General features: G+C 44.7%; 2 protein-coding genes and 1 pseudogene across 2 annotated transcripts in view; all 3 read left to right on the forward strand.

The window, feature by feature from the left end:
• Positions 1–6,255, forward strand: part of LOC124966805 (nuclear cap-binding protein subunit 2-like) — a 30,098-nt pseudogene extending 23,843 nt beyond the window's left edge.
• Positions 6,256–9,302: 3,047 nt separating this feature from the next.
• Agrp (agouti related neuropeptide) lies at positions 9,303–10,070 on the forward strand. Its single transcript, XM_047529345.1, has 3 exons — positions 9,303–9,432; positions 9,589–9,674; positions 9,888–10,070. The coding sequence occupies exons 1-3, from the start codon at positions 9,303–9,305 to the stop codon at positions 10,068–10,070; spliced, it is 399 nt and encodes a 132-aa protein (XP_047385301.1).
• Positions 10,071–10,798: 728 nt separating this feature from the next.
• Atp6v0d1 (ATPase H+ transporting V0 subunit d1) overlaps positions 10,799–22,335 on the forward strand; it is a 38,028-nt gene continuing 26,491 nt past the window's right edge. The window contains exon 1 of the mRNA XM_047529344.1: positions 10,799–11,062. Within this exon, the coding sequence (XP_047385300.1) occupies positions 10,933–11,062 (130 nt within the window). The 5' untranslated portion in view covers positions 10,799–10,932. The remainder of the gene's footprint in view (positions 11,063–22,335) is intronic.

A 22,335-nucleotide genomic window follows, 5' to 3' on the forward strand; every position in this document is an offset into this window, starting at 1 on the left:
AGGCTGCAGATAGTAGAACCCCCAGTGCCATGGAGTGTGAGAGGTTATGGAAGGGGGAGAGGAATACTCCAAAAGAGGTGGTAGGTTGGAGGAGGAGCAGATTCCTTGTGGAATCCTGGGGCACACACATAAGTGTCATTTCCTGAGCATGGGCAACTAATGGGTGACATTCAGATCCCTGAAGGTGTGCGGTCCAGCTTCTCTGGGCCCCTCCCTGATTTGAGTTCAGTTCTGTAAGTTTGGCTATGGGCCAGAATGTGGCCAGGTGGCTTCAGTTCCACAGGTACTCAGCTGTGTGCTCTGCAGGCCCCACTGATAGTGGATGTAATTCATCCAGCACATGCTGATTGATGGCTTAGCTCACAGAGAAAGAAGCAGGGGTCTTTCTGGACTGGCAAGGCCAAGTCATTCCCTGTGGAGCATCTCCAAGAAGTCAGTTAGACCACAAGAACCCCAAGGGAGCCGGATTCTTAATGTTCCATTCCCAGCCATGCTCCCTTTGCTCCCAGACACTCAGTAAGCCCTCAGTATTTGTACCAGGCTCTAGCACACAGTAGACATTCAATAAATATTTCATGGATGAAGGAATGAGCCTGTCTCCACACTGGCTTCCAAGGGCCAGAACGCATTTGTTGTTCCCCGAGGCTGAGATGTTCCTCTCTCTGACACCCCAGCAGCCCCTCCCTACTCCTTGGCCCCAGGTCTCAACTACAATATCACATGAGAAAGATGGCATTGGGCTTTGGAGTTAGAAATAGTGACAAGGATTCTTAAAGCTCAGTCACTCAGAATCACCTGCAACATCTGTTAAAACTCTGGCAGTTGGGTCCTGGGAATTTGTGATTCCTTAAATCTAGACAGGACCAAATTAACATTCTCACCAGTTCCTAGGTTAGGCTGCTGCTGCTGCTGCTGCTGCTGGTGTGAGTCCCATGTTCTGGGGACCCACATGTTTAGACACATCTGAAACAGAGACTCTCAGAGCCCTTCCCCTGTAGTGGGCCTTACCTCTTCAGTGCTCTCTGATGGAGTGTCCACTGCTAGTATCTACCTCTGAGATGCCCAGGCCTTTCAGTTCACTGTAGAGGTTGATCAAAAATACCAGGAGTTTACACTCTCCATTCAAGCCCCCAGGAAGGATAGGAGGGAGTTGCTGTAGATTGACTCCAGCTTCCTCTTGCCTTAGGTGGAGGCATGCATTCAAACTTACCCCAGGGCTCCCCAACCCCACCCCAGGTAGGGATGGCCTCCCAGTTGGGAATCCTCAGGCCCTCCTTCTTTCTCTTTACTGCAGCAGTAAAAGGACCCTTGGTATTCAAGGGTCAAGGAAGAAGCCCCAAGAGTTGGGAGTTCTCTTTGTCAATTCTAGGGAGTAAGTCAGTCCAGAAGTTCTCCTGGGATTTCTTCAGGTGTGACTAGGTTCCAGGAAGGGAATGAGTGGGCTGAATCCCTTGAGCCTGGAACCAGGAAACTGAGGGTGTGGGAGGTTGGGAGGTTGGAGGTTGTGCTGTTGGAAACCACAGGAACTATTAGTATTCCTGTCATGAACAGCTGTACAAAAGTTGTCCTGGAAGGCACTTCCTCCTTTTGAGAAGCTCCCTCCATCTTTAGAAACCCCCTATATGCCTTTCCAGGATGCCCAAGCTTTCCCAGAAGGCCTCAGCATTAGTCTCCTGTATCACAAATGTATCCCAGGGACATTGGGAACTTTTAGGGAATTGGAGGAAGTTATTATGTTTGGGTATTGCTCCAAACAAGACTGGGAATGGGCATTGGGGAGGCAACCAACTGTATCTGCCCCACTGAGTGCCTATAAAATCAAGAGATTTTAAATAAAACCTTCTCTGAAACCAGCCCTATATTTGGACTTCTTCAGTTATTTGAGCCAATAAATTATATTTATAGTTTAAGACAGTTTGAATCAAGCTTTGGGTTCAATGCAACTGATGTCTTCTCACTGGTTATATCTATTTTCCTGACAGGTATCTCCATTGAATGGAGGGTTATCAGCAATCTTTGAGCATTCTAGAAGGTCTTCTCTTTAAATACAATGGTGGGAAATAGAACAGACTCAGAATGTCCCTAAAGGACAAGGTAAGGGGCACCTGCCTTCAGGAATGGAGTGCTTTAATGTATCCAATATCATAACCTCTAAGAGGCCATTTATTGTTAGACAATCCATTATTTTATGAATCTTTAATAAAGTAAATGAAAAAATGTTCTTCATTGAGTTAAAATATACAATAAATATACAAATCTTTGCTTTTTTTTTTTTTTTTTTTTTGAGGTGCTGGGGATCCAACCCAGGATCTTGTGCATGCTAGACAAGTACTCTCTCTACCACTAAGCAATGTGCCCTGCCCCCAAATACACAAGACTTAAATGTACAGTTTAATGAAATTTTTCTCATGTATATGCCTGTGTAACCACCATTACACACACACACAGAGGACAAAATGAGAACAGTACTCTTGGGGGTGAGAAGTATACTGCAGGAGGAAAAAGACCCCTTGTCCTCATGCATGGTCTCTGGCACAGAACATCCACACTCTCTGGTTTCTCCTTTCTGGAGTTAAGGCTCAGCCTCAGCAGGTAGGCTCTGTAACCCCCAGGTCCCCCAAATCCCCCACTAGAACATGTCACATATTTCTGAAAGTCCTTTAACCAAACATTTTCCTGAAAACATCAGGCTGGTTCCTGATAGTAAAATCATCCACACAGTGCTAATGCTCATTCATAGAGGAAATGGGCTCTAAGAGGGTCCTTTTATAGACTACTAGATATAGGCAAGAAGGAAGGACAATTGTAAGGACCAGCCATTGCATCATATATTGCTAGAAAAGATAAAAGTAAAAACCCAAGTGGATTAGAAAAGACATGTTTCTGTTGGCATTACCAGAGAATATGAATACTGGATGACATTAAGGAATAACTCTTAAATTTTTTGTTGTGGTAATGGTGTTACAGTTCTACCTTTTTTTAAAAAATATTTTTTAGATGTTGATAGACCTTTGTTTTTATTCATTTATTTATATGCAGTGCTGAGAATCGAACCCAGTGCCTCACACATACTAGGCAAGCGCTCACCACTGAGCCACAACCCCAGCCCATCTACCTTTTTTTTTTAAAGCACCATTTTTGGGAAACATAATAAAGCATTTGCTGATAAAATGATAATAAATTGGGGATTTATTTCAAGATAATCTGAGTTGGGAGATAATATAAATGAAACAATTATTTGTAAATTGGTGCTTATAGAAACAGGATGACAGGTACATGGGTTTCCTTATTTTATTCAGGTTACTTTTATGTATGTCCGAAATTTCCCATAATAAAAATGAAAAACCAAAGGAATCTTAAAAAGAGCAGGGTAGAACTGGGGATGGTGCTCAGTGGTAGAGTGCTTGCTTAGCATGCGTGAGGTCTTGGGTTCAATCCCCAGCACCAAAAACTCCCCCCATAAAAAAATGATGTGGTTGAGTACGTTGATACAAGAGTGCCTGAGGGCCTGTAGGACAAAGTTAGTCACCTACCTCAGCAGAAGGCAGGTGGGAGTTGGCCAGGGAAGGCTTCCTGGGGAGAAGACTTTTACTCAGTCATGAAACTTGAGTTGGAATTGGGGAGTGCCATGCAAGGGACATTATCTGTCCCTTGAACACACAACCAGCATACTCTTTACTATGCTGTGTAGTTACACTGCCTAACACATGTTCTGTCGCAAGCTTGCCCAAAGGCCCCAGCCAGGTAAACAATCAGTATACTCTTTTCTCAACTGGATCTGGGAAGACAGCTATCCCTCTATGGAGCTCCCCGGAATTGGTTCAGTCAGTGAGTCAGTCATCAAATATCTGTAACTATCATCATGTTATACAACCTTTGTGACTGTATGAGGCTCAGATCATAGCAATAGGAGCCGAGCATCACTCACACCACCCATTAACCTAAGTAGAGTCCAAAAGAAGAAATAAACATTTGTTTATCCCCTATCTCACTCCAAGCTCCTTTTGTCCTCCATGCTGTCAGGTAGCCCCATCCCCACCACTGAATTGGCCCAAAACATGACCTATGGGTTTCTTGTTATAGCTCAATATGTATACATATATCTATAATTATTTCTATATTCACCTTTTCAAGTAACCAATATTTGGTTTGATTTATCAACTTTTGTTACGTTAAAAGTTTCTGGGTTGGGCTTCCGCTTCTGCCACAGCCGCTGCTCTCTGGTTGTTTCCTGAGCTGCCGCATCCTTGTCGACCTTTGTGCACTATGTTGGGTGGCCTCCTGAAGGCGCTGCGCAGCGACTCCTATGTGGAGCTGAGCCAGTACTGGGACCAGCACTTCCGGGGTAATAATGAAGAACAAGAAAAATTACTGAAGAAAAGCTGTACATTGTTGGAAATCTTTCCTTTTACACAACTGAAGAACAAATTTATGAACTTTTCAGCAAAAGCGGTGACATAAAGAAGATCATTATGGGTCTGGATCAAGTAAAAAAAACAGCATGTGGATTCTGTTTTGTGGAATACTATTCTAGAGCAGATGCAGAAAATGCCATGCAGTATATAAATGGAACACGTCTGGATGACTGGATCATTCGCACAGACTGGGATGCAGGCTTTAAGGAGGGCAGGCAGTATGGACATGGGTGATCAGGGGGCCAGGTTTGAGATGAGTATCGACAAGACTATGATGCTGGGAGAGGTGGCTATGGAAAACTGGCACAAAAGTAGTGAGAGGAGAGAGCCCCATCAGTGCAAAACTCCCTCCACTGGCCTGTTGAGTTTGTTGAAGAACATTACCCACAGTCTGATCAGTGTCTACTGAGCTGCAAGCCTTCACATGGTTTCTCCTGAAAATTATTAAAGGACAGACAGAATACAAAAGGATGCCTTTAATTCTAATCTTAGAATATTGGCCATGTGTCAAGTTACCAGATGATTTTCAGTTACCAGGTCTAAAATTGTGTTCTTTGGGGCTGGGGATGTGGCTCAGTGGTACAGCGCCTGCTTCACATGTTCAAAGCCCTGGTTAGATCCCCAGAACCCTCCCCAACAACACAAAGTGTTCCTTAGCAACAGATTTGATCTATAATGTTGATTATTCCGTCAGCCAAAAATGCCACACTTTTTAAAGGAAAATGGAAAAATGTAATAATTTGTTTTACCATGTTTGTATTTTAAGTAGGTTCATGATCTACACTGGGGCCTGGAATGAATATTTTTTAAAATTTAAGTTTGCACGAGATAAAGTTTAATAAATGGAATTTTGCTATGTGGTATAGCTTTGTTTTAAATTAGCAACAGGTGTTTGACAACTGAATGTTTTTTATGTTGAATTCTAATCTTTAAAGGGTCAAGGGAGCTTCCTAACTAGTTGGTATAGAAGTAAGTAAACCTGAGATGGTCCCAGGGACATGTCCTACTTTCATTCCTTACACAGCACAAAAGTAGGTGCAGGGTTTGAAGAATTATATAAATTTTTCAAAAGATGTTTTACCTAAAGCTAACAACAACAACAAAGCAAGGGTTTGCAATACAGAAAACCTCACATATTCTAGTGGGTGGGGGAAGACACTAGTAGGAAATGGAATGAAATATCAGGAGACATGTGTTAAAGGATTGCCTTGACATGATGAAGTTTGCTGTAAAGGTCATCAGATTTATTCTTTCCGTTTTAATTGTAGTCCTGGGAATAGAATGGGTTCTTTTTAAAAAGAGCTTGATGACAGAGAATGCTTCACAAAAACAGAGAAAGGTTTCCTAAAGAAAGTGTCTATTTCAGCTACTTCTCAAACTGAAGTCTTTTTTATTTTTCCCAAATTGTGCTTACTATGGTTCAAGCCAGGGGAGTCTAGAGAATTTATTTTGCATTTGTAAGGCAAGAGGTGATTTCTAATATTATATGTGAGTATAATTTTCCCTGGTATGTAAAAAATGTGAATTTTTTTTCAAAGTATCTTCCAGTAGTTTGTGAAAGTTGGGGCTGAATGTGAACAGCCTTCATGTTACAATAAATGTGGGTTTTCTCATTAAATTCTAAACTTTTAATTTTTTAAAGAGCTATAACAGTTGTTAAGTGCTTAGGAAGAAACCATTTGCAAACATTATTCATTTTTAGAATTTGTTTTTACAATGTAGCTTGAACTAATATATTTTGTATTCTTGTGTGATGAAAAAACTCAGATTCTACAGGCCTTAAAACCAAAGACTGTGATTCTTATTTGAATTGTGTCTTCTATAACAGATTTCAATAAAGCTGGACCAACTTACAAAACAAAAAAAATGTTTCTGGGTTGGGGTTGTGGCTCAGTGGCAGAGTGCTTGTGTAGCACGTGCAAGGCACTAGGTTTGATTCTCAGTACAGCATATAAATAATTAATTAATTAAAGGTCCATTGTCCATATATATGTATAAATATATATACATATATATATATATTACACATTTTTAAAAAAGTTTCTATCAGCCAGGCGCAGTGGCACACACCTGTAATCCCAGTGGCTCAGGAGACTGAGGCAGGAGGATCACGAGTTCAAAGCCAGCTTTAGCAAAAGCAAGGTGCAAAGCAACTCAGTGAGACCTTGTCTCTAAATAAAATTCAAAATAGGGCTGGGGATGTGGCTCAGTGGCTGAGTGCCCCTGGTACCCCCACCCCCCCAAAAAAGTTTCTATCATTTTCCATTTTCCTGGGTGCTATGGTTTGAATATGGCTTAACTGTGTCTTCCCAAAGGTTCATGTGTTAAAGTCTTAGTCTCCAGGGTGGCAGTATTGGGGGGGTGGTGGAAACTTTCAGAGGTGAGGCCTAGTGGGAGATCCCAAGGTCACTGGGGAACTACCTTCTCCTGAGACCCCTTGAGTTCTTGCTAGAGGATTCTTATAAAAAAAGCAAGCCTGGCCCCAGCAGCTTTCTCTGCTTCCCATTGGAGATGTGACCACTTGATGTGACTCACTCCTGCCATCTGCAATGGGACCTTTGCCAAGTCTGCTACTCTATGCCATTTGGGTTTTCAGCCTCCCAAACTATGAGCTACATACCCACCCACCACCCCAGTACTGGAGATTGAACCAAGGGGTGCTCTAGCATTGAGCTATATGCCCAGTCCTTTTAATTTTTTTTTTTTATTATTTTGAGACAGGTTCTCACTAAGTTGTCAAGGCTAGCTTCAAACTTGCCATCCTCCTGCCTCTGTGAAACCTCTGAGATTACAGGTTTCAGCCCCTGCAACCAGCTACCACCCTGTTTTGATGATTGGTTTGCTTGATCGGGACGTCCCCTCCACTGAACCTGACCAGGGTCATGGTTTTCCCCATCTGTGCTTTGGCCCTTGTCTGTTGCTGCCACAGGGCTGATACATCTGTGTGCACACGTGCAGGTGAAGACATCTGAGTGCTGGGGAGAGGCCCTGCTCCAGCTGTGAAATGCTTTCTTTAGGATGGGTGCTGAGTAGGCCCATTCAGGTACTTAGAGTCACTGGGGCACCTTTCCAATCAACATACAGTCCCTCCCTGCTTCCCACCTTGTCAGCCAGAATCTTCAGGGATGTGGCCAGGCACAAGAATTTGGGCAAAGTGCCTCATGTATGTTTGATATATTGCCCTTCCTGAGCCCCACTGATCCAACTAGGATGGAAGCACACCAGGGTGCCTGAAATCTTTACCCTGCACATTCCAGAGAATGCACTGAGTGGGCCACCAGGCCTGGTTACAGCCTCTGGGATAGAAAGGTCAGTCCAGCTGCCAGAGAGACCTCAATACCAGGTCTACTTTGTGAAAGAGTCAACAAACCACCAACAACATTCTTAGGGGAGAAAAGGGGACTGGATCTTAACTGCATCATCCTAAGGATTCAGTTCAGAAACTGCCTCCTCAGAGGGGCTTCCCCTGATTCCTCAGTGTCTCCTCCCACATTCAGGCAGCTGTAAGTGGCCCTCTGAGCTCCGAGGTCTGTTACCCTGAAAACAACTACAAGTGATACCAACCTATTCCCAGCATGGACACAGTATCCATCTGTGGAAGGAGCTTGCCATAGGTCCGCCTCTGCAGAGCCTCCTCCTGTGAAGATGGCACACAATGCCAATTATTAGTGTTGACTCCAGGCAAAGGCTGCCATATGGGCATCTGATTTCCTCCTGCTTCTAGGAGTATTTCTTTAGGCATCTTGCTCAGAATAGCCTGTGTGGACTTGATCTGCAAATCCTGACAGCCCCTTCATCCTCTCCTGCTGCTTGGGCCAGCCCAATTTGTGCACTGGGCCCTCCAAACTGATTCAGCCTGCATCCTTTTACCAGATGGGCAAGTGTGAGATAAAAAGTTCTCCAGAGGGGTGAGGGAAGGCAGGAGCAGGTGAGGGCCTATGTGTCCTGCCATGTCCACAAATGGGCAGTCCTCACCACAGCCTCATGCTCATAAGACCAGGCGTGGGCAGAGGCCTAACAACAGCGGCAGAAGGGAGCAGCCATTAGCACTAATGAGGCAGGCGGCCTGAAAGCTTTTTACTCGGAAGCTACTTGCCCACCCAGGGAACAGTCCGTTCAGCTCCCTTAGTTTCCAGGAACCCTGGGTGGAAAGGGATTTGGGGACAGGAGAAGGGGTGGGGATCTTGGAGAAGCCTGGAGAGATATGGGGAAGGGGATGCAGGGCCAGAGATGTAGTCGGAAGGGCTGCTTTTGGCTAGGTGGACTTCTTCCACCCCTCTCTCCTCAAAGAAACCTAAGGTCTGGTTCTGTACCCCACCTCTACACCACAACAGCCAATGGCCTACCAGCCCCTTTAATGTCCTTGACCCGAGTTCCTGGAAACAAAGGAAACAACATGCTTCATAGGGGCTGAGTGAGCATCTCCGGGGTCATAAATTAAATTAAACTCTCGGGGCCGCCTGCCTTGTTATTGCTAATGGCTCCAGCCCAGTCCATCCCCTAGGTCCTGGTCCTGTGGAAATTTTGGGAGCCTGGATACCTTGTTTCCAGACACTAATTGGTTCCTGGAGGCCTCATCCAAAACTGGAGATGACCATCCCTCTAGTAGAGCACCAAAGTCTTGAGTTTCAGAGAGTGAAGCCTGAACTTGCCCCCACCCTCTAAGAGGGCCCCTCATGCCTTAACTGTAGGGGAGAGTCACGTGTGGGTCCTTCATTAGACTCTGCCATAAAAACTAAGGGCACAGGTGGCCAGGAACTCTAAGGCAAGGACGAGCAAGCAGAGGTAAGTCCTCAGGTTGGGTGGTGAATCCTATTCTCCAGGCATCTACAAGGTTCTCCAAGGATGAGGAAGGACTAAGTGGTGGGTTTTCCCATGAACCAGGTTATGCTGACTGCAGTGTTGCTAAGCTGTGCCCTGCTGCTGGCATTGCCAGCCACACTTGGGGCCCAAATGGGATTGGCACCCCTGGAAGGCATCAGAAGGCCTGACCAGGCTCTGCTACCAGAGTTACCAGGTCAGTACGGCAGGGGTGGGCTGCATGGGTCCTGAATACTCTCTGGCCACAAACTTGCCTGCCTGGCATAAGCCCTTTTTGCCCATTCCCAATCCCAGCCTCTGGGAGGTAGGTACTTTTTGTATGCGGGTCCTGCTCTCACATTTTCTGCCTCAGGCCTAGGCCTGCACGCCCCACTGAAGAGGACCACTGAAGAGCAAGCAGAAGAGGCTCTGCTACAAAAGGCAGAAGCTTTGGCAGAGGTAAGTACTCAGGGAAAGGGTCAGGTGGCAGACACGGGGGCTTCAGGTATCAATCACCCCTTCTCCCCACCTCTGGACCCCTTCACAAGGGGCGACACAGCAGAGCGCCCCTCGCTACTCTCCACTGCCATCTTGCACAGGTTGGGGCAGGTGGGGTGCCTGAACCTGCCTTCAGAAGCTTGTGCTCACCCTCCTGCTTCCCAACCAATGCAGATGTTAGACCCGCAGAACCGCGAGTCCCGCTCCCCGCGCCGCTGTGTAAGGCTGCATGAGTCCTGCCTGGGACAGCAGGTACCATGCTGTGACCCGTGTGCTACATGCTACTGCCGCTTCTTCAACGCCTTCTGCTACTGCCGCAAGTTGGGTACGGCCACCAACCCCTGCAGCCGCACCTAACGGGCTGACAGCTGACGTTTCAGCAGAGACGGGGGATACAAATAAAGGATGGGGTCAATCCCAAAGCTGTGGTTATTTCGAACGTGGTCGTCGAGGGGCGTTTGGGTTCACGGCAGGGGCGGGGATGTCGCCAAGCAAGAAATCACACACGCCTTTACCCCAGGGGCCTGGGCTACCCCATTATCTGAGTTACATACACGCGCGCTTTTAGAGCACCAGGCACCTTTACGGGAAGCAAAAGGGGGCCGAATTACAACCCTGGAAGATCTTGTACAACAAATGCGGGACAGCTGGTCGCAGCACACCACTGGGCTGCAACTCCCACGTAGAGAATAAGTATGAGCTCCAGGGCTCACTTACGGCTAATTAAGCGTGACCTTCTGCAAAGTCCGTCCCACCAGACTTCTTTTCCCCTGGGTTAGACTCAACAGTGTGGAACCTTTCCAAGTATAGGAAGCATCTCCCACTTCCATCCACCTTTACCCAGCGAGCTTCTGCAGTGGTACTGGTGCACCTAACCGCGGGAAGAGGGCCCCCATCGAATCCTGAGGCCACGGGCGCCACCATGCGGTAGTCCTCAGACATCAAGTGGTTTTCACCCTGGGGAGGAGGAAGCCCATCTCCGTTCAGCGCGCAGGCGTCAGAGGGCCGCCTGCAGTTCACACCTGCGCTGCGCTTGCTGCAGAAACCACCCGGAAGCTGGGCGCCTCTCAGAGTCCCGCCCTATTGTGGTCACGTGCGACCCTTGCACGTCACCTGACGCTCTTGACAGCCCGTTGCGGGCGCCGCGTCAGCTGATCTTGTAGTTACGTTGTGTGCCGGCCGGTCGGGGCTCTCTGGTCCCGGCGACCCCGCCGCAGCCATGTCGTTCTTCCCGGAGCTTTACTTCAACGTGGATAATGGCTACTTGGAAGGACTGGTGCGCGGCCTGAAGGCCGGGGTGCTCAGCCAGGCGGACTACCTCAACCTAGTGCAGTGCGAGACGCTCGAGGGTGAGCCGCGGGCCCAAGCCGAGAGGCCTTGAAAAGCCAGGCTGGAGGCAGCCCTGGGCCTGGAAACCGGAAACGGGGGGGGTGTCTTTCTGGGAATCCGGGAGTTGATGGCGGGCGGGAGAGAAGGGGATCTGCCTACAGCTGCGACTCGCTGTGGGCCCAGACATAAACAAGGCTTTGAGGACTACAGTGGTTCGCATCTGCTTCGACTGCCTCTTCCGGGTTATGCTGGTCATGTAGTTTGTAGCAGGGGGTCTCGGGAGTGGTTGGCTCTTGCGAAGTATGCTCATATAATTCTCTTTATGGTGACGTAGCCAGAGAGCTGTCCTGTGGCACTGTTTAGGGAAGCTAAGCGGAAAAAACCTCCCCACTCCAAGGCTTTTGGAATCATCGTGTCTTGGCATTCGCCTGCCTGTTGAGCCTTCCTGGGATCGCTGACCCAGTTTAGCGAGGGGTGGTTCTCAACTCTGAACCGCCGGCTTGCCCAGTGTCTCCTAAAGAGTGTTAGGGAAAGCAAGGGGTGGACCTGCATATCCGGAAGTTCATAGACAAGCATTCGTCTCAAATCCCCGTCAGCGAGGGTGGGGGATGGGTGTCGGGACGGGGTTTCTTACACAAGAGTAGCCAGAAGCTGGTTTCCCCTTTCCTTCAGCTCGCAGCTCCTGAGAGTGACGTCCTCATGCGCAGCTGCAACAGATGTGCCAAGTTAGTGATGTCCTAAGTCCAGGTCCCTCTCCTCCCCCAGGTGGTAGTGAAGGGCAGGGTTCTGTGTTTCCACCCCTGTCCCCCAAGCGACACCTTTGAGCAGAAGGAAGAAGATCGCCAGATGACTCACCCACTGTAGAAATGTTCTCATCAAAAACTTTTGATGTTAAAAGTGAGCTCAGTTATTGTTTAACTTACAAACTAGACCAGTCAAGTGAAAACAAATTCTATTAAAATATAAACTTATTGAAGTTAAAGTATAATTATTATAGATTTTATTTTAACATAAAACTACAAGAAAAGTTTACTTATGTGAGTGGAGTGGGGAATGAGGGGAGGGCTAGGGACATGGCTCAGTTGTAGAGTGTTTGCTGGTATGCATGAAGCCCTGGGTTCAGCCCCCAGCACTGGAGGAAAAAAGTTTCCAGGGAATGAGGGGAGAACACTTCAGGGTCCTGGGCTCTTGGAGCCTCTCAGCAATCTGATTTTGACTTCATTGTGGGAAAAGGAGAAACAGAGAGGCTAGGCTGCCTGGGGCAGGGCATAACATCCAGTTGGCACTTAGTGTGAGTTTTGTGGACTGGGCTGGAGGAAGATATTTGCTTTACTCTAAAGGTTAATACCATTGATCATCAACTGGCATTCAATTGGTTTTTGTCTTTTGTCTTGTCTTACTCCTGCTGCTGCGTCACCCTCCTCCTGCAGATCTTCTAGGAGCACAGGATTCCCATCTGTCCAGCATCTTCCATCATCTTCCATAAACATGCTAAGCCATTCTTTCTGCAACACTGCTCAGCACATAGGCCTCCTTGAACATTTGGTGTGTTGTTCAAGGATCTCTTGTTCCATACAAAAGCCATTTCCCCAGTACTTGGTACACATAGTATGGTGGGACTTCGGAGTCTGACACACTTGGGTTTGGATCCCAACCCTGCCAATTACTGGATTATATACACCTCTAGTCTTGGGTTCTTCATCTGGTATATATAATAAAGATTGTGAGATGTCAACAAGCTACTATGTGTAAAACATTTAGTCCAGCACAAAGAACACAGAAAGCTCCAAGGACAAAGTAAGCACTCAATAGATGTTAGCTCATGTTTTCCATATTATTTCACCTTCTGTTCCCTCTGTTCCTTCTCATTTCCATGAAGCACAGCCCCCAGTTCCACCTCATTTTGGAAACACTCATTGGCCTACTAGGCTAGAATGTTGTTCCCTCCACTCAATCCCAACTCCTGTGGCATTTGTCAGTGCTACTTTTTTTAGAAGTTTCTTGACATAGAGTTTGGGGTTCTTGGGACTTTGTATGTTAGAGATGCTTAGGACTTTCAAGGGCTGGGGTAAACCAGAAGCAGGAAGGAGTGACCATAAATTGCATTTGTCTTCTACAGAAAGGCCTTCTCTGCTTCAGAAGATGATGCCAAAGGCCTGGTCTCTAGGCTGCTGATGCTAGGTATTTTTGCTTCCCCATCCCTGGGGGAAGAGGGAGAGAGACTGGAAAGGAAGGCTGTAGTCTCTAATAAAATCTTTAGGAGTGTGCTGGGGTGATGAAGTTTTCAAGGAACATGTTTCAGGTGTTGGACAGTTCCCAGAAGGCATAGGCCATTTGGCAAGGGGTGTTTATTTGTTTTGTAAGATAGGACAAGTATAGTGTCCTGGCCTTCTCGGAGTTCCATTCCAGTAGGGCATCTGCCTGCTGACAGCTGTCATCTCTTAGGACCTCTGAAACCCATGCATCCTCCATTATGCATCTTGCCTGATTGTCTATTCTCTGGAGTAGGAGACAGACCCAAGAGAGGCCATTTCCTTGGGAAAGAACTGAGGGGCAGAGTTGGGTTGTCACAAAAGCTCTTTATGGCTCTGAGATTTTCTGGATGTGTTAGATATCTTTTAGAGGCTGAATCCTATCCTAGGAACTTGTGAGGAAGAGGTTGGCAGGTCAGAGATGTATGAAGAAACATTATGTGGTATTACTTTGAATGTTTTCATTCATTCACAGTGCTTAGTAAGCACCTGTTTTATGCCATGCCCCTATTCCAATAGGGGCTGAGACCTTTGCTGAATGATTGTTCTCTTGAGCTTCATAGTCTGGAGGTAGACATTAGCAGGGGAGGGGAAGACCTAAGAAATTAGTGTAGTGTAGTGGTTACAGATGTGGGATTGCTAGCTACCTCATGACCCTATGGACATGAGTAAGGTATGTAACCTTTTGTCTTGATTTTCATCATTTCTAAAATTATGGTAATAATAGCACCTACCTTATGGGATGGTTGTCATTTAAGCAAGATATTCAGATAATGCTGATTAGTCTGTTTTTGTTGTTGTTGCCAATAATACGATACCACACCTGGGTGAGTTATATAGAAAGGAGCTTTATCTTGGCTTACAGTTCCTGGAGTGCAAGGTTGAGGACCACATCAGAGTCTGAGGTGATGCTGGGCATTACATGGCAGGAAAAGGGAGCACATGTGTGTATGTATGACTTCCTTTTTCTTTCTTTCTTTCTTTTTTGGTACTGGGATTGAACCCAGGGTGCTTTACCACTGAGCAACATCCCCAGCCCTTTTTCAGTTTTTTTAATTTTGAGATAGGGCCTCACTAAATAGCTGAGGTTAGCTTCGAACATGCAATCCTCCTGCTTCAGCCTCCCAAGTCACTGGGATTACAGGTGTGCAACATCACACCCGGTTTGCCTCTCCCTTTTCTTGTAAAACCACCAGGATTCAATCTTGGGTGCTCCACCTGGATGACTTTAATCCTAATCACTTTCCAAAGGTTCCACCTCTAAGCACTATTGTCAGATTAAGTTTCCATCCTCTTAATACCTTACAATGGGGATTAAATAACACATGAAGCCTTGAGGGACATTCAAACTATGTCCAAACCATAGCAAGTGCTTAGCATGAACTTGGGTCATGGTAATTCTTGGTACGTTAGCCCCTAATGTGTTGTTGGTATTAAGTAAAAAAAAAATTAAATATTAAATATAATTTAATTTATTACAGTGAAGAAGCGATAGAGAATCTTCTTTCGACAGCATGGCTGGTTAAAGTCCTGCTAGATATGAAGAATTAGGAGCCAGCCATGCAGACAGCTAGTGGAAAAGCATTTCAGACAGAGAGATCAGCTTGTGAATGTAGAAATAGCCAGGCCATTCAAAGGGGCTAAAAGGAGACCCAGTAGTAGGTTGTTGGGAACTAGAGTACAGCTCTTCTGGAATACAGACTCTTATTAAAAAAAAAAAAAAATCAGTCTGAACCCAGGGGAGGAATCCTCTGACTCCTTAGGACTGGGTATAAGGGTAGAAATTGTGAATAAAGAATATCACTTTCCACAGAGGCTTGTGGAATTTGTTGGATGTGTCTAAGTGAATGGGTTTCAGATCACAAAGAGCAAATGTAATGCTACTTCCATGTTTCAAGTGTGTGTTTGCTTGTTCAAGAAACACTTACTGAAGGCCTACTTTGCCAGCCTACTGGACCTCATACCAAAGGTGGGCAGGTATTTTGGACATTGCCACAATTCTGAGCCTGAATTCTCAGCTCTTACCCTGAGCTCGGTCTAAAGGCATTGTTATTACATTTGCTTGACTACAGTTGCTAAATTCAGAGGTAGATCAGTCTCCAGCCCCAATCTTCAGAATTCCTTTTTCCTCTTTTCTCTTTTTTTTGTGGTGCCAGGGAATCAAACCCCAGGCCTTGTGCATGCTAGGCAAGCACTCTACCAACTGAGCTATGTCCTCAGCACTCCTCTTTTCTCTTTAAAACTGGTTTTTTATGGATATCTACAAAACATACACAAATTAAAAGGAATGATGTAATGAGCACATAAAAATAATCAATCTTGGTTGGGGAGATAACTCAGTTGGTAGAGTGCTTGCCTTGCATACACAAGGCCCTGGGTTCAATCCTCAGCACTGCAAAATAAATAATAATAATAAATCTTCAGGCTGGAGCTATAGCTTAGTGGTAGAGCACTTGCCTAGCATGTGTGAGGCACTGGGTTCAATCCTTAGCACTGCATTAAAATAAATAAAATAAAGTCATGTCCATAAACAACCACAAAATTTAAAAAAAAATATAGTTATCATTTTGTTGTTACAGCAATTATCAATTTTGTTTCAAGAATGGCTCCACTTGGACTAGGAGTGTGATAGTGGTAGAACGCTTGTCTAGCATCCACAGGGCCCCAGGTTCAATCCCAGCACTACATCAATCAATCAATCTCCATTTATCCCCTGAGTTCCAAATTATTTTGAAGTAAATCTCAGAAAACATATTATTTCAGCTGTACATATTTCAGCAATTTGGAGAAAGGTAATGATTATTTTCAAAAATAATATTATTATTTAAAAAATATTATTATTTACCTTATTTTAAAATAACAATATTTTGTTAGTGCTATTAAATTATCTACTGTTACATTTTTCTGATTGTCTCAAAGTTTTTGTTTGTTTGGTACTGGGAATTGAACCCAAGTGTGCTTAACAACTGAGCCTTATCCCTGTCCTTTTTTTTTTTTTTTTTTTTTGGGTGCTGGGGATCGAACCCAGGGCCTTGTGCTTACAAGGCAAGCACTCTACCAACTGAGCTATCTCCCCAGCCCCCTTTTTTGTTTTAATATTATATTTAGAGACAGGGTCTCACTGAGTTGCTTAGGGCTTCGCTAAGTTGCTGAGTCTGGCTTTGGAACTTGTGATCCTCCTGCCTCAGCCTCCCAAGCCACTGGGATTACAGTTATACGTCACCACACCTGGCCCTCAAAGTTTTTAATAACATTTATTTATTTCAATCAGGATCTGAATATGACCCATACATTTCAATTAATTGATGCTGTCAGTTATTTAAATATATAGACTTTCTATTTTAATTTAATTATTGAAGAAGTTGAATTACTTGATAGGTAATAGATTAAAAGATTTTTCCACCCATTTCAGTTTTGCTGATTATTTCCCTGCTAAATAATTTAACATGTTCCTCTGTCCCTTGTTTCTCTCCTCCCCACTTTTTTTTTTCCCTGCTGGGGATTTAACTCACACCATAAGGCCTACAAAGCAGGAGCTCTACTACTGAGCCAGCCTTTCACTTGTTTTTCCTGTAAGTTAGTATTTAGATGTAAAGGCCTGATTAGATTCTGGCTTGATTCATGTTTTTAAAAATTACTTAATAGATGATGTTTGCACTTCCATTGAGAGGCACCTAACACCTAGTTTTTGTTTTTTTTTTTTTTTTCCTGACATGAGTAATCATTGACATTTATTGACTAGAACCATTATTTCTTTAGGGTTTGCAAAATGGTAGTATTCTGATTCTGTATCCTTCTGTAATTGCCAACGTGAATACCAGTGCCCCTGGAAACTTCCAGTAATCAACTATTTGATTATCCTGAAATATAGTCTTTGTAGGGAAGTTTAGGATAATTGCTTAGTTCTTTCCCATACTTACCAGTTTTTTGTTTTTTATTATGAGATGGTTCTCTAAGGTGACTAATGTTAGATGACTAATGAGTTTTTATTTGTTTAGTATCATAATACGTTAATGGGCTTTATGTCTTTCTTACATTTCAGTCAGTTAACCTTACTGATGCTCAGATTATCTCTTGCCAGTTGGAACTTATTCAGTTGGCTGCCAAGTCTTTTTGATACAGTCCTGTAACCTTTGAGAGCTTCCTTTTTCCTTGGGTTTTTCTCTTTGGATGGTTAGCTCTCCTTTCACCCAGAAACTTAGAAAATACAGAAAAGCAAATGGCTTGCTAGACTATGCAGCTGCATGCATCTGATGAAACACAAGAATGCCAGTTTCCTCATCTAGAATGGGACGTTGTACCTGAAACTTCTCTCTGTTAGGACATCTCCTGTTGTAAAGAAATATTAATTCTCAAGAGGAAGAGTCCTGTGATGATCTTGAGTTAGGTGTTTGCCCTGAGGATTGTTTTTTTTGGTACCTGGGATTGAACTCAGGGGCACTCAACCACTTAGCCACATCCCCAGCCCTTTTTTGTATTTTATTTGGAAACAGGGTCTCACTGAGTTGCTTAGCACCTCAATAAGTTGAGGCTGACTTTGAACTCGTAATCCTCCTGAGCTGCTTGGATTACAGGCATGCCACCCACACCAGCTGAGGGTTGTTTTTTACAGTCAGTCAGTTAGACACTCCAGGACTATGATTGAAGCACACGTGTGACGTGTTCACCATCTTCCAGAACACTTTTATCCCCACCCCCAATTCACTTATCTTCTGTTCATCATAGCATCATAGCATCTACTTCTGCATTTTAACTGAGATAGGATTTTTCCAAGATGGTTTGTGAAGTGCTAGCACAGGCCTGGGTACTGATTAAAGTCAGAAAAGTCAGCTACTCCTACTGTGGTCATTCCTTCCTGTCACTGCTGGAAGTTGGTGCCATGGTGGACCTTAGTGGTATATTAATCAGTTTTTTTTTTTGTCAGTATGACCAAAAACCCTGATATAAACAACTTAGAGGAGGAAAGATTTAGTTTTGCTTAGTATGTTTCAGAGGTTTCAGTCCATGGTCAGCTGATTCCAATGCAAAAATATGATGGCAGAAGGGCTTGGCAAAGCAAATTTGCTCAACTCATAACAGGCAGGAAGGAAGGACAGAAGAGAGAGACAAGGAAGAAGTTAAACCCTTCCATGGCATGCCCCCAGTGACCTACTTCCTTTAATTAGGTCCCTCCTAGAATTCCTTTCAGCCATCAATGATGAGATCAGAGCCCTCATGATCCAATCATTCCCCCAAAACCCCATCTCTGAACACATAAGACTTTCCATGGTTCTAGATCCAAACCATAACAAGTGGGTAATATAATATGCTACAGTCGCCTTGCTGGAGCAAGTGTGACTGTCTAATGAATAGAGCAGTGGACATCAAAACAGCCTTGAATGCATGGTAGATACAGTTTGCTTTGGGGAAAAGATAGAGCATGTGGGTGACAGTTACAGGCTATGAGGTTTCTTTTTGGGGTGATAAAATTGTTCTCAAATTGATCATAGTGATGGTTGCATGACTGAATTATACTGATACTATGAATTGTGCACTTTAGATGGGCAAAATTTTATGGCTAATGAATCATATCTCAGTAAAAAAAATCAGCCAAGCTAAGGAAGTGGAAAGAGTTTCCATGGGAGAAGGAATGACTGCAAAGGATCAGAGGAGCTTTGGTCACTGGAGGGAGTAGTACATGGCAAGGATGCGCATGGACACATTTTCTGGATAGTTGTATGGCTGGTCCTGTAGAAACCCATCTGTGTCCTTGGAAGGATGTACAGTTTAGTAGGGATGAGGGCTATGGTTAACAAAAAAGGTGGGGGAGATTTCTAGGTTAGGTCAAGGTAAATGTGTGGGAAATACCTTGTTTAAGAGTTGTTATATATGGTCTTGTATGGAAATATTTTGTCAAAGAGACTATGTTGAATTGGTGGAATTAGATGACCAAATCTTGAACAGCAAATATGAACTTAGCTCAGTCCTAAACTCCTCAGAATCAGATGTGATCCAAAGATGCCACAGTGCTGACAGTTACTGAATTGACCACAAGAAAGAGAGTCACTCAGGGGCATATGGGAGAAGCATATGAAGAAAGCAATAATCCAAGGAGAGTTTGCACTATAAAAGAAAGGCAACGAACACAAGTTTTTGAGCTCTAAGAGCTAGGTCCCACACATCTGAATTTTTCCCCCCAGTCTCTAGGGATCTGTGTTGTCCTGAATGCCCTGGGCAGTACATGAAGAGATCCCAGTACCCAATTGTCAAGGAAATGGCATGGATTATTGATGTGTCTGTAGCATTCTGCTGGCTTGATTACTTTCCTCTGGCTTGCTGCCACTGCCCCAGAGTGAGGGTCCCCAGAGTGAGGGTCCTCTGATGGGGAGAGGCAAGAGGGAGGTTTTGGCATCTTGCTGCTATAAGCCAGCTTGGACTTGATCCCTCAGTGGGTGAAGCATAGGGAGGTTGTGGAGGGCATGTGTGGTGGAGGTGTGATGCAATTAGAAACCTACTCTGAAGCTCTGGAGGACTGATTCAGGAGGAGCCAGACTGGAGGCCCTTTCAGCTCTCTAGGTGACAGAACTTGGGCTGGCCCAGGGCAACAGTGGTGTGAGTTGGGAATAAAGGACTGGGTCAGAGATCAGTGGAGGGGATGAAACCCATAAGATGGGGCTAGTTTTTATTAGATATAGGGGTGAGAGGTGTTAGAAGTCATGTTTTTGACTTAATAAAGTACTGGGTAGTTGCTGGAGCCATTTCTGAGATGGGAATCCCTGAGGAGAAGAAGGTTTAGAGAATGGACGAGGTAGTAGAAGAGGCGGTACCGTGTGTCAGATGTCTGAGGTGACCATGTGGGGAAGTAGCACTAGAGATACTAATCTGAAAGTCATCAGTACACTGGCGGCAGTTAGACCCATGCTTGACCATCTGTTGGCTTGCAGCCAGGGTAGGCCTGCCTTAGAAGCTAAGATCTACCCTCATGTCTTGCCAGGCAGCTAGAGAACAACTTTAACTTCACGGCAAGTGGACACAAGTGTAACCTAACAAGGACACCTGGCATGGGGCCTAATTTGGCAAGTGGAACAGGGAAAGCAACAGCCAGGGATTTCCCTCCAGTTCCTGCTGCTGTATCTCTGAATAATTGTGGGGTGTATTGGTTTTTACCCCATTTTCTTTTTCTTGAGGGGTTGCGCCCAGAGGCACTTTACTACTGGAGGATTGAACCCAGAAGCACGTTACCACTGAGCCAAAAGCCTAGCCTTTTTATTTGAGACAGGGTCTTGCTAAGTTGCTTAGTGCATTGATAATTGTTGGAACTAGTCTTAAACTTGGAATCTTCCTGCCTTGGCCTCCTGGGTTGCTGGAATTATAGGCATATGCCCCAGTATCTGGCCCTTGTTTTCTTTTTAAATTTCAAAAATATAGTTGGTAGAAGAGGACTTTATGTAGACCCTTTGAGGGACAAGTTTTCACCCCGTAGTTAAAACACTATATACTGTGTGACCCTGCAACTTGTACACTGTAGATTAGCATAGGATAACATATACAGAGGTGATCACACCAGCCTTATTGGTAACAGCAAACTACTAGAACCAATGGCATGTCCACTGATGTGGTTAAGGTATGGTTCAATAAACCATGATGTATTCTTACAGTGGAGCACTAGCAAGTGCTCAAAAGCATGGAGTTCCATACGGGATTATTTAGAAATATTTTGTTAATGAAAACTTGGGAAGCATTGTGTATAACATCTCATTTTAGTAGAATACTAGATGGCTTGCACATGGACAAGTGTTTGAAGTATAGGCACCAACTTGTCCTGAGTAACAACCTGGACAACATTTAAGTGTTTAATTTATGTTTTCTTCCCTTGTTTGAGTGTATTGGAGTGAACAAATATTAAATTAAAAATTAACATATCTTGTGAAGATATTTAAGGAAAATTAGAACAAATAGGTCAGCAAGGAGAAGTACCCACACCAAGCTGAGACCTGTGCTGGTGAGCCTGGGTCATTCATCTTCTAGATTTTGCTCACAGTCTTGCAGGGCTGGTTTGAGTTTTAAGGAGCCCCCATCAAGCCCCTTTTCTTTATACCTGAGTCAAGGGGGTAATTGAGGACCCAGGCCAGGGTTGGACTTGTTTCCTAGGCTGGAACTCCAGGACCCCAGACTAGGTACAGCAACTCTGGGCAGGTCCCCTCTTGCCTTGCCCTTTTTCTTTTCTTACTTTGCCTCTTCCCACCCCTACACCTGCTTTCCCTCACTGATTGCATCTTGCATTGGTATATATACTTTCACCTGATTTTATCTGGGATGCTATTTATGATCAAGTCAGTAACAGTCTACACAGGAATAGAGAACCCCTGTTTCATAAGTCCTGCCCCAGGAGGTCATGTCAGAACTTGCTCAGGTGGTGATAATACACAGTTTTTCTTGGGTTGATTCAGCAATTTCTTGGGCCTGGCTTCTGAGGTGGAGCCAGTGCTTGATTCCATGTCTAGGGCCTTTTGAGGTAACGTCAGAAAATAGGCAAATGTCACACATCTCTTGAAGAATACACTTTCAGATAGCATAAAGGGAAACACCTCAACTCCTTTTTAAAAACATTTTGCATAAAACACTTCTGCTGTGTTAGTCTCACCTGCTTTCTTAAGTGGCACACACCAAACATAGCAGAGTCTCTCCCACTTAAGGCCTGAAATGAAATGAACAGAATTACCAACCCTGAGAGCCTCCAATAGTTTTTGGTTTTGTTTGGTTGGAGTTTTGTTTGTTTTGAATTGAACCCAAAGGTGCTTTACCACTGAACCTCATCCCCAGTCCTTTTTATTTTTTATTGAGACAGGGTCTTGCTAAGATGCTGAGGTTGGCCTTGAATTTGTAATCCTCCCACTTTATTAGCCTCCTGAGTCACTGGCATTATAGGTGTGTGCCACTGTACCTGGCTCCCTCCAATAGTTTTGCATCTGGCCCCTATCAGACCACCCCCTCACCCTTCCTGCTATGGTCACAGTGCCTGCTGTAGGACCTGGCCCCTTCTCTAACTTCTGCCTGTTACA

Source organism: Sciurus carolinensis, chromosome 16, assembly GCF_902686445.1.
Source record: "Sciurus carolinensis chromosome 16, mSciCar1.2, whole genome shotgun sequence".
In the NCBI taxonomy this organism is placed as follows: domain Eukaryota; kingdom Metazoa; phylum Chordata; class Mammalia; order Rodentia; family Sciuridae; genus Sciurus; species Sciurus carolinensis.